This window comes from Nilaparvata lugens, unplaced genomic scaffold (genome assembly GCF_014356525.2).
Source record: "Nilaparvata lugens isolate BPH unplaced genomic scaffold, ASM1435652v1 scaffold7395, whole genome shotgun sequence".
Classification (NCBI taxonomy): Eukaryota; Metazoa; Arthropoda; class Insecta; order Hemiptera; family Delphacidae; genus Nilaparvata; species Nilaparvata lugens.
The window spans coordinates 357-13,079 of record NW_024093144.1 but is presented as its reverse complement, the minus strand read 5'-3'; the positions used below and the strand labels follow the sequence as shown (position 1 = coordinate 13,079).

General features: G+C 38.1%; 1 protein-coding gene across 1 annotated transcript; it reads left to right on the top strand.

Moving 5' to 3' along the window:
• Positions 1-423: 423 nt before the first annotated feature.
• LOC120356650 (DNA repair protein complementing XP-C cells homolog) lies at positions 424-12,068 on the top strand (the record flags this gene model as incomplete). Its single annotated transcript, XM_039445605.1, is given in 10 exon segments — positions 424-1,665; positions 2,753-3,592; positions 5,370-5,397; positions 5,400-5,618; positions 5,689-5,867; positions 7,410-7,613; positions 8,780-8,800; positions 9,053-9,095; positions 10,249-10,418; positions 11,916-12,068. Coding segments are annotated over 10 exon segments (3,099 nt in total), but the record flags the coding sequence as incomplete, so codon positions are not given.
• Between the last annotated feature and the right edge of the window lie 655 nt (positions 12,069-12,723).

Genomic DNA, 12,723 nt, shown 5'->3' with positions numbered 1-12,723 from the left:
AACGAGAGTGAAGAAGAATTGAAGAAGAAGACGAAGATGAAGATGAGTTTTCACCAATGGACAACACAGATGAAGACAGCGACTACAATCCCACTAAAGAGAAAACCAAATCTAGTTCTAGCGAAGATGAAGAAGAAGAGGGAGAAGAAGGAGAATCAAAGTTTTTCAAACCAAATTCGTCAGGAGCACGCAAGAAACCACCCTGGTACATGGCTAAACCGGGAACGTCGACTAATTTCAAATCTCCCTCCAATTTCAAACTGGGTACATCGACAAATTTCAAATCTCCCGCGCAGAAACAGCGCACCCTATTGGACAGCGACAGCAGTAGGACGAATTCGAACGAGTTCCTGATTCGTTGACGATCTGGGAGGGTTCCAGAGGTTGAACAAGGATGTCAAATCTGAAGACAGTGACGGAGAGATGGAAAATGACGGGAGGAGGTGGAGTACTTTGATTTCTCGCAATTATCCAAAACCAGGAGGGTTGAAAGCTGCGGCGATCAAGAAAGAGAGAGATGGTGGAGGGTTGGGAGGTGGTAAACGTGTGAAGGTACCCAGTTCTGGTAGAAAAAAGGTGAAAAATAGTGGGGATGATAACGTTGATGTTATGGAGTTGTTAGCTATGGGCGAGGGTGTGGAATTTGGGGGGATGAAGAAGAACAACCAGTCATCATCTGATGATGAAGATGAGTATGAGGAAACAAATCGAGTGGAGAGAAATTCGAAAGGGGTGGAAGTAACAATCGCGTTCCCTTCACAGAAGAAAAAGGAGAAAAAATCGTGTGACGTAGAGGCAGCCCTGAAAAGAAGGTTCAACCTTGTCAAAAAAGAGAACCAAGTTTTCGCACATAAGGTACACCTTCTATGTTGGATAGCTCATGGGAACTACTTAAACTCTGTTCTAAATTGTGAGGATTTGATGGGGGTTGCCCTATCTATCATCCCTTCCAACTACTGTTACCCTCCTAAAAGGTGTGACTTAACCTACCTCGAGAATTTCGTGAAATGGTTCAGGGAGAAGGTAAAGATTGACCCAGTTCTGGGGAAAGACAAGTTGAGACCTGACAAAATCGTGACAAGTCAGAGCTTACAGGTGCAGTTCAATAAAAAGATGGCGGATTCGAGGCTCGATCAGCTGATGCTTTTCATTGCTACACTTCGTGCGTTAGGCTTGATGGTGAGGCTCGTTATTAACCTGAGACCTGTGCCGCTGAAACCGCCGGTCAAGGAGTTGTTCACATTTAAGAGTCCACAGGAACCGGTGATTAGCTCGAGAGGTAGTGGTGGGGGAAAATCTAACAAGAAGGATGCTGATTCGAAAAGTGGTGGGGGAAAATCTAAACAGGAAGTTGATAAGGTGAAGAGAGAGGGAGGAGAGGATGGAAAATCTAAGAAAGATTCAGATAAATCGAAGAAAGAGGAGGGAGAAAATAAGGTTAAGAAAGAGGTCAATGTTGAGAAAAAGGGAGAAAAGGACGGAAAATCTAAGAAAGATACTGATAATTTGAAGAAAAAGAAAGAAGAAGAGGGAGAGAATAAGGTGAAGAAAGAGGTCAAAGAGGAGGAAGAAGAAAACGAGGAAGAGGAGGAGGAGGGTCTAACAAGTGGAAAGAAAGTCACAGAGAAAGACAATATAGGCTTAAAAAATGATAATCTAAGAAGGTAACCAAGGGAAAGAAAGAGAAGGTTGAAGAAACGAGGAGGATGAAGAAGAAGAAGAAAAGGAGGGTGAAAATAGTGTGAAGAGAATCACAAAGAAAGACAGTGATGCAGGCTCGCAAAATGATAAATCCAAGAAGATAACCAAGGGAAAGAAAGAGAAGGAGGTTGAAGAAATGGAGGAGGAAGACGAAGAAGAAGAAGATGTAAAGGAAACCACTGTGGAAAAAGTTGGGAAAAGTGGTGAAAATTCATCAAATGCAAAGAAAACTACAAGAAAGAGCTCTATGGAGGTAGAAGTCATGGATAGTGATGAAGAAAATGAGAATGATGAAGCAAGTGGTGAGAAAATTGAAATTGATAATGATAAGAAAGAAGTGGGTGAAGATAACCTGGAGAAAGCAAACGAAAACGATGAGCCAAGTGTAAAGAAAGTGACAAGGAAGAGCTTGAAGAAGGATACTAAAGGAGAGGGGAGTGAGAAGGAGATAGCAGCAAAGAATATGAAGGAAAGGAGGAGAATTGAAAGAGATGGGAGAATAGTAGTCCTGAAAGTAGTCCTGAAATAATCAGAAGGACTTCAAAGAGGAATCAGAATAATAAGGATGTAGCTAAAAAAAGAGAGAGTCTCAGATCTGAAGTTAACAAACGTAGTTCAAAGAGGAATGTGAAGAAAGGAGGAAAAAATGTTGAGATTAAGGAAAGTGAAGATGAAAATCTAGTGAAAGATTTAAATAAAAGGAAATTGAGGATCAAAATCAAGTTGAAGATTTAAAGACAAAGGAAATGAGGATCAAAATCTACTGAACGATTTAAATACAAAGGAAATTGAGGATAAAAATGAAGTAAAGATTTAAATACAAAGGAAATGGAGATAATCTGAAGCGAAAGATTTGAAGTCTAAGGAAAATGAAGATAATCAAGAAGATAAATCTCAAGTCAAGGCAAACAAGGTAGAACCCGCTCTAAAACAGCTGCAAAATCCAATCTAGACGAAGATATCGTCAAGAATTCGTATGTTGCAACTCTAGACAACGGGCTAATATTGTCGATAAATCGGAAATCTCTAGAGTTTCCCGAAGCAGTACTAAATGGCTGGCAAAGATATTGTTACACCAAAACCTAAAAACTTTCCTGATGAAGATGTTGGTGAGAAGAAGGGTAGAGGAAGAAGTGTGTTGAAGAAAGATGATGATAATACACCAACAAGTAAAGAGGTGCCCGATGAAAAGAAAGATGGAGGAAGCAGTGTGTCGAAGAAAACAGGTGATAAAAATGTTGGGAGGGGATCAAGGAGTAAATCGTTGGCTAGTAAGAATGTGGGAGATAAAGTTGAAGAAGGAAGGAGTGGGAAGGAGAAGAAAACTATAAAGGGAGGTAAATTGGAGGAGAAAGTAGAAGAAGAGAAGGAGAAGAAAGCTACTAAAAAGGGAGATAAAGTAAAGGAGAAAGTAGAAGAAGAGGTGGAAAAGGAGAAGAAAATCGGTAAGAAATCGGTGGGAGGTACATCGAAGTATTTCGAAAACAAAGAGGAACCGAAGACGAATGGACTCAAAGAGGAAGAAAGAGGTAGAGGAAAACGACAATCCAAGAAACTGGTGGAGGATTTGAAGGAATCTAGCGACGAAGATGAGGAGGAGAGAAAGAAGAACAAGAGGAGGAGTTCAGTGGGAGGAAAGAAGAAGAAAAATGAGAAAAAGAATGAAAGTGATGAAGAATTCGAGATGGAGTCGTCTTATTTTAAAAGTAAAAGCAGTAAGATAGATCGTAGGGTTTTGTCCAGTGACGATGAGGCGAAGAATGAGGCGAATAAGAAAATGAGGAAGAAAAACGCGACAGATGAGTGGGCTGAGGTGTTTTTGGAGGCTGAGGAGAAGTGGATCTGTGTGGACCTCACCAAGGGCATGATTCACTGTGTTCAGCAGTTATATGTGAGTATTTTTCGTATTTATTTAAATAATATTGGGAATATTCTATAGATGTAAAACCTTCTATAGACGGTAGCTGACAGGTTTATTAATGTAAAGGTGCGTACAGATATACGCGCCGCGAACATGAGCAATTCACTTTTAATCAGCTGACTATATCTGTATTTTTACAGAAACGGTATAAGATATAGATATAAAAGCTTGGCATCAGCTGATTAAAAGTGAATTGCTCATGTTCGCGGCGCGTAAATCTGTACGCACCGTAATATTAACTGTTCATTCCGTTTACAATAATCAATTCTATTCTATTGAGCAAGAAATGATATTTTCCATCAATTTCATAATTGAGATGATATATTTTGTTGATTAATTATTAATTTTACATTGTTGAAAGACGATCTGGCAACTGAGCAAAGCGGGAAAGAGATAGCGCTATCCGCTTTGTTGAATGATAGAAAAGGACAGCAATTTCATTTGCTAATCAAACACTGCCTTTATAACGTGAACCTCACTATTTCTACTACGGATGGTGGTGATAACAGAATTATTGGCAACTGTGCAGTCCTATCATTGACTATACTGTCATCTTAACGTGAATACATTAAAAGGCTTGAGCTTGTGGTACTTTTCTGAAAGTTGTTTAATACTGAATAATTATTGAAATGAAATTAATTGAATAAATATTTATAATATATATATAGAAGTACACTTTATAGTACCCTAGTTCGCCTCTATGGTGCACATTGGGTAACGCTAAATGGACTAGCATTTAATGGCAGTCAGACAAACTTATGTTCTCCTGACCAAAAACTACACAACATCTTGGAGAAATTGAAAAAATATAGTGTACTAGCCGTCAGGCTCACTTCGCTCGCCATATCCGTCTAGCCAGGGGGCTCCGCCCCTGGACCCCTGCCTGGATCGTCCAAGAATGAGATCAGCAGGCTCGCCTACATTTTCATTTGAACATTTTTATCATATGTTAGGACGACCCAGTCGGGGTGTCCTGACTAAACGGATATGGCGAGCGAAGCGAGCCTGACGGCTAGTAATATATATTCCTAGGAATAGCTCTGATTGAAGTAGCAGTGCCCAATCAATTTTTCCGCGATAAATGCATTTCAATCTTCAACTTGGCGCCAACCTAACAAAATCAACTCAACTTAATGCCAACCTGACAAAATTATTAATTTAGTTACCAGTTAACAACTGTTTCGAAGAGGTACTCTCTCTAGATTATAGTTCTATATTAACATATGGTATGGCCTTTTTTAAATTATAATTAAGAGAATAAGAAGAATATACATGTTAAAAGACGAACTTTAAACCCTTAAAAACCACCCTTAGAGTTGAAATATTGCCAAAAGATTTCTTAGTGCGCCTCTAAAGGGCCAACTGAACATACCTACCAAATTTGAACGTTTTTGGTCCGGTAGATTTTTAGTTCTGCGAGTGAGTGAGTCAGTCAGTCAGTGAGTGAGTGCCATTTCGCTTTTATATATATAGATAAATAATGTAGACATTTGAGACTCATGAGCTTTATATGTGCTGTGTATCTGCCATCCGCTAAAAATAAAAATAGTTTGATATGAAACTATATAGTTTGTTGATATGATTGGTTAATAAAAATTTATTATTATTATTATTATTAGTACCCTTTGAAACTAATAGAATAAGAATACCAAATACAAAATATTCAATTATATTAAAAACAAGAAATTAGCCCTGAATTCATAAATTTATGAATAAATATAATTTAAAGTCGTTTGTTTTGTTGCAGTCGTCAGCTAGTCAACCAGTAACCCATGTGTGGGCTGGGAGAACGGCCGGTTCGTCAAGGACGTGACCCGGAGGTATGTGCCGCACTTCATGACGGTGACTCGCAAACAGCGCGGCGGGGTGGATGGTGAGGAGTGGTGGCGGGAAGCCCTCCGTCCGTTTGCCCCTCCCCGGAACGCGCGCAATCGTGAGGAGGATGAGGATCTGGACAGACAGATGGAGGACCAACCGCTGCCTACTTCTATTCTGAGTGAGTAAATTGATTGTACTCACTCAGAAATAGAAGTAGGCAGCGGTTGGTCCTCCATCTGTCTGTCCAGATCCTCATCCTCCTCACGATTGCGCGCGTTCCGGGGAGGGGCAAACGGACGGAGGCTTCCCGCCACCACTCCTCACCATCCACCCCGCCGCGCTGTTTGCGAGTCACCGTCATGAAGTGCGGCACATACCTCCGGGTCACGTCCTTGACGAACCGGCCGTTCTCCCAGCCCACACATGGGTTACTGGTTGACTAGCTGACGACTGCAACAAAACAAACGACTTTAAATTATATTTATTCATAAATTTATGAATTCAGGGCTAATTTCTTGTTTTTAATATAATTGAATATTTGTATTTGGTATTCTTATTCTATTAGTTTCAAAGGGTACTAATAATAATAATAATAATAAATTTTTATTAACCATCATATCAACAAACTATATAGTTTCATATCAAACTATTTTTATTTTTAGCGGATGGCAGATACACAGCACATATAAAGCTCATGAGTCTCAAATGTCTACATTATTTATCTATATATATATAAAAGCGAAATGGCACTCACTCACTGACTGACTGACTCACTCACTCGCAGAACTAAAAATCTACCGGACCAAAACGTTCAAATTTGGTAGGTATGTTCAGTTGGCCCTTTAGAGGCGCACTAAGAAATCTTTTGGCAATATTTCAACTCTAAGGGTGGTTTTTAAGGTTTAAAGTTCGTCTTTTAACATGTATATTCTTCTTATTCTCTTAATTATAATTTAAAAGGCCATACCATATGTTAATATAGAACTATAATCTAGAGAGAGAGTACCTCTTCGAAACAGTTGTTAACTGGTAACTAATTAATAATTTTGTCAGGTTGCATTAAGTTGAGTTGATTTTGTTAGGTTGGCGCCAAGTTGAAGATTGAAATGCATTTATCGCGGAAAATTGATTGGGCACTGCTACTTCAATCAGAGCTATTCCTAGGAATATTATATTACTAGCCGTCAGGCTCGCTTCGCTCGCCATATCCGTTTAGTCAGGACACCCCGACTGGGTCGTCCTAACATGATAAAAATGTTCAAATGAAAATGTAGGCGAGCCTGCTGATCTCATTCTTGGACGATCCAGGCAGGGGTCCAGGGGCGGAGCCCCCTGGCTAGACGGATATGGCGAGCGAAGTGAGCCTGACGGCTAGTACACTATATTTTTTCAATTTCTCCAAGATGTTGTGTAGTTTTTGGTCAGGAGAACATAAGTTTGTCTGACCGCCATTATATGCTAGTCCATTTAGCGTTACCCAATGTGCACCATGGAGGCGAACTAGGGTACTATAAAGGGTAGCCTACTTCTATATAAATATTATAGATATTTATTCAATTATTTCATTTCAATAATTATTCAGTATTAAACACTTTCAGACAAGTAATATAAGAACTACGATGTGTTTTTAAATACTATTGTCAAATAAATCAATCAAATAAATCAACTTTCCCAACCCTAGTGCCTCACGGCGTCGACGGCTCCCACGATTAGGGGTTTATTTTGAGTGATAAAATACACAACTTGTGATGAATTCAAAAAGTATATTCATTTCATAAAACTGAAGGATTCGATCTAATCTATTATGATAGTGACTTATGACAGGTCTTTGCTCTGTACAGTAATATAAGAACTACGATGTGTTTTTAAATACTATTGTCAAATAATCCGCTTTCCCCCCCAACCCTTAGTGCCTCACGCGTCGGGCGCAACTCGGAAACAAGTGATAATTATTGATGAATTGTTTCAGGTACAAGAACACCCACTCTATGCCCTGCAACGGCACCTGTTGAAGTTCCAGGCGATCTACCCGCCTGATGCGCCGACCCTCGGCTTCATTCGCAACGAGCCGGTCTACTCGCGAGCGTGTGTGGCCGAGCTGCACTGTCGCGAGTCCTGGATCAAGTTCGCCAAGGTGGTGCGAGCCGGCGAGGAGCCTTACAAGGTGGTCAAGGCCAGGCCAAGTTTGACAAGTAAGTGATAAGTCAAGTTCAATTTTTTACAGTTGAACAAATTAAAATGGTTTTCTTTGCGCTTGTGCAGTCAGTTGTGCGATATGGTATAATTGGCTGGGGGGTTGTGGTGTTACCGTTCTTAAGCCTCTTATAGTATTGTATAAGAAAATTATTAAAATATGCTTTAAAAACCGGTTAGATATCCAACAAATTTGCTCTATAAAGAATTTAATGTTCTCAGTATTGAGCACTTGTATGATCTTGACCTAGCTAGTTTTGTCTATTCGTGGCCAATAGATACCCTATAGCCCGTCATGGCGGCTGTTACTCGTAGACAATCTGAGAGATTTTTGCTAGAACCACCTTGTAGAACAGCGGCTGCCAGTGCTCATGCAGCGTATTATGGTCCTAGACTTTTAAACGTCTGTTGCTTGAAGTTTCTGGAGCATCCCAATGTATACCAATTTGTTATTATTCTTTCACTTTCAAAACTTTTAGACAGTATCTTCGACACTACTTATTAGGGAGACAAAATGAAGACTAACTTTGATTTATTTCTCAAATCTGTTTGTAAATCTCAATTCTGTTCTTAAAATACATATCTTATTAGTATAACAGAGCAGAAGAGAATTTGTTGTTTTATTTTAAATATTGGTGATCTTTATCTTTGATGTAGAACATATTATAGTTGAATCTCAATTAGGCCTATACTGATTACAAGAGCAACATTTGTATGAAAATAGCATAAGAGAATGAATTTTCTTTTTCTTTTTCTTGATATTGTAATGTAAAATTATAAAATCTAATTATGTATTAATACGATGTATATTAGTATCTTATGCTATCCAACATTCTAGAGATACACCATCCCTCATCACAAGCTTTGCTTAAAGAGGGATGCAACAATATATTTAGAATATGATATTTTATGTAAATATTCATTATTTTATAAAGAATTTGTATTTTATGTTTGTAAGTATGATTGTATATTAATTTTTTGTTGACATTAATAAATCCTCAAGTAGGGTTCACATTAGTCAAGTGTAAGGTCCATTTCCTGAAGGTGAGTTTACATTGGTCATGTGTGGCCGAGCTACAGTGTCGCGAGACTTGGATCAAGTCGCCAATGGGTGCGAGCCGGCGAGGAGCCTTGCAGGTGATCAAGGCCAGGCCCAAGTTTGACAAGGTAAGTCAGGGTCCAATTCCATGAGGCCGTTTACATTATATTCAATATACAGTAATTGACTGCAGCCGTTAATACAACACGACTACAGTCTTCACTGAAGGGACATTTACATTAGTCAAATTTACTCGATTCAAGTTTTGTATAGAATGAAGTATTTTGAAATTTGAAGTCAAGAACATAAGCTTGAATTCACTATACCAAGTTAACTTATCTTCAATTTCTGTAGAGTCTAGTTTTTCAACTTGAATCTAGAAGGTACAATTCGATCTGCAAATGAGAAAATGCGATGAAAATGGTCAGTTAATGTAGAGTGCATAAAACAACTAAATAAAAATCTGGTGTGGCGCACTCACACAATTTCCTTGCCGTTATGAAAATTGATCACTGACGCTAGTGTTCCCGCGCATCTCAAGTCTACTATTCAAATATTTGAGCCAGCTGGTGACAGGGCAATAACGCTGGAGACATACATGAGGTCTGCTATCTCTCATAGTGAATGATTAATAGAATCAACAATAATTGCAATTGAATAATCACATTTTCTCGAATTAAAGCTTATTTTCAATTTTAGGTGAAATGTTACTGAACATTAATTGTAGAGATTTCATGCTCAATCTACTCCACTTGATTTTTTTTGTTTCAATTGTATCTGAAGCCTGATAATTGGGAATCTATCTGCATTGATGGGGCGGAGCTCCTGAAATTTTACAGATATGGGACTTGTGGCAGTTGATAGAGCTTATCGATGACTATTTTAGGTATGAATTTGATCAAAATCGTTGAGCCGTTTCCGAGAAAATCACGAAAAACCCTGTTTTTGACAACATTTTCGCCATTTTAGCCGCCATCTTGAATTGCATTCGATCGAAATTGTTGTGTCGGATCCTTATAGTGAAGGACCTTAAGTTCCAAATTTCAAGTCATTCCGTTAATTGGGAGATGAGATATCGTGTCCACAGACGCACATACACTCATACACCACACACACACACAACACATACACACACACACACACACACACACACACACACACACACACACACACACACATACAGACCAATACCCAAAAACCAGTTTTTTGGACTCAGGGGACCTTGAAACGTATAGAAATTTGGAAATTGGGGTACCTTAATTTTTTTCGAAAGCAATACTTTCCTTACCTATCTATCGTAATAGGGCAAGGAAAGTAAAAGTATAATTCAAGAAAAGTATGAGAAGTAAGAAGAATACTTTGAGATTAATACGATTTTTCAGTCCATAATATATACTTTTGAGGTTATGAAAACTTGCTTCTCATTTGACTTCATATTTCAAAATCACTCATTTTAATTAAACGCTAAAAAACCGAGTTCGTGTTAACTTGACTAATGTAAACCCTACTTCAGAGTTGGAAAGAAACATAGATATCAATAACATAGATATTTTTCTCATTATGTTGATTATTTCAGATGACAGTGAATTTAGGAGCGATCTACCGCTGCCTCTATTTGGCCCCTGGCAAGTGGACGACTATGTACCACCACCTGCAAAAGACGGCAAGGTGCCTCGTAACGAGTATGGCAACGTTGAACTGTTTCAACCCAGCATGCTTCCTGCCGGGACTGTACACCTCAAATGTGCGTTTCAAAAACATTCATTCAAATTCTGTATATTCTATCATTTCATATTGTTAATAATTCTCGTTTTCAATTATTTCAATATTGTATTTGTGTTTTTCATCTAATATCAGATTCAGTTTATATTTAGACTCAGATTATTATCATCATCATTGTTATTGTGTGAGTGAGTGGATGAACATTGTAATTGGCTCCCAGTACACTTGAAGTTCTCATCCTTCAACAGTCCTTATAAAAGTGCAAGATTGGCCACTATACTGTAGATTAAAGTAGCTACTATGATATAACATAATTATTTCCCTCTTGGTAATCAATAGTACTAGAGTATTGATTGATATTCTAGAACCGTTTCCATAATGTGGAAAAAACCCGCAGATTAGTCGATTGTAGATCTTTTTGGTACAAAACATAGTTTCACATCATCAAACGGACTAAGGCTGGATTTCAAATTCAAATTTTATTTATTCAACTCACAATATTCACATCAGAATCAATAAGAAAACAAAACACCCAGCTCAGTAAGATAAAAAATATATGGAAGATTAATAAATAAATACTGGTATGTTTTATTAGAAATACGGTAAATTTGTGATTGGAATAAAAATACTACCTGCTGGAAGTATACAATACTCCACATTTGCAAGCAGGAATGAATATCACTTCAACTAATTTTAAATGCATGAATAAAGGAGAGAAAGAAAAGAAAAGAGAAAAAAGACTAGCAACCACTCTCACTCTCACATTCACTCACCTTGCACACTTCCATAACACTCATCTTACTAATGCTTATTGCAGCCACCAAAATTACATTTAAACTACGAAATAACATTAAATAAGGATTCTAAATGGTCAGGCATAAGACCTCTGAGCCATCTAAGAATTCTTTTTTTGAAAACAAGTTGATTTTGAACCCTCTTGATTTCAATTGGGATGTTGAAAAACTTGGGGCCAAGAATACAAACGATTTCTGGAAACAAGTGGTATACGATTTGGGAAGTCTCAGTAAATCAGCTGTCCTCTCCTAGTTTGATAGCTGGGAACAACATCCCTGAGCAACGTATGACCACCGTTTCCAGACATTACAAAGAACATATACAGGACCTTAACACATACTATATCTAAGAGGCAAACATCCAAGGCACTGAATAGAGAAAAAGAAATGTTCATATCTACCCTTTCTATTTATAACACGGACTATCAATTGATTTGCACACAAGGTGACAGTGAAAAGTGAAATCTTATTCCCATTTTTTAATGGTATCATCTTACTCACTGGGTAAGACGAAGAATAGTCTAATTAGAATTATATTTTCGCTGTTCACTGTCACCTTTGTGTGCAAATCGAGCTTGTAAAAATGCTTAATTCTCACTTTTCAAGATGTAACCTATGTGACAACGCTATTATAGTATTGTACAATAAATTGATGTGGAATCGACTAAATATTTGTGTTTTTATTTCATTCTTGAATCTTATATGTTTTTGTGATGATGTTTTCTAGTGCCCGGTCGAACCGAGTGGCGAGGAAGTTGCAGATAGACTGCGCCCAGGCAGTGGTGGGGGGGACTTCCATGGAGGCTCCAGTCACGTGGTAATGGACGGGTTTGTCGTCTGCGAGGAGTTCGAGGAGACGCTGACCGAAGCTTGGCATCAGGTTAGTCCATGCTTTCAATTTATTCTCGATTATTGAAATAGTTGAAAACATAATATTTCATCTTAACTGTACAGTTTGGCAAAAGGTTAGTTTGTTTATTTCAATTTATTCTCGATTATTAAAACTCTTTCAAAGTTAAATTCCATCTTAACAAAGGTTGCCATCAGTTAGTTCATGCATTTCAAAACTCAAATAATTTTATTACCAGGGTTTGTTATATCAGGTCATGTGATGAAAAGAATCAAGCAGGCACTGTCTGTCACTGCAGTGCGCTGTATGTGTGTTCCAAAAACCTTAAAGATGCATAGACTCACATGCGCGCTAGTGTCGTACAGGAATTGAAATCGGCCATTGAGGGGGCAACCTTTAGATTATTACATACCAATGCCTTTGTAATCTATAGTATTACAAATATATAGATATAATTCTCGTGCTAATACCCCAATGGCGGCCTTCATTTCAAGTAAGAGCTATCATTGGGAAGGCATAGGCATTGTGGTCTATATCTCTTTAAGGTATTTGGTGTGTTCTGTTTTATCAGTATCCACTCTTGTCTTCCTCATAATATATGTCTTTGAACTATCATAACTCTGCCGTTTGTGGATCGATTTTCTCACTCAAATATACGTTTTTGGAGCATTTGAATGTCTATCTT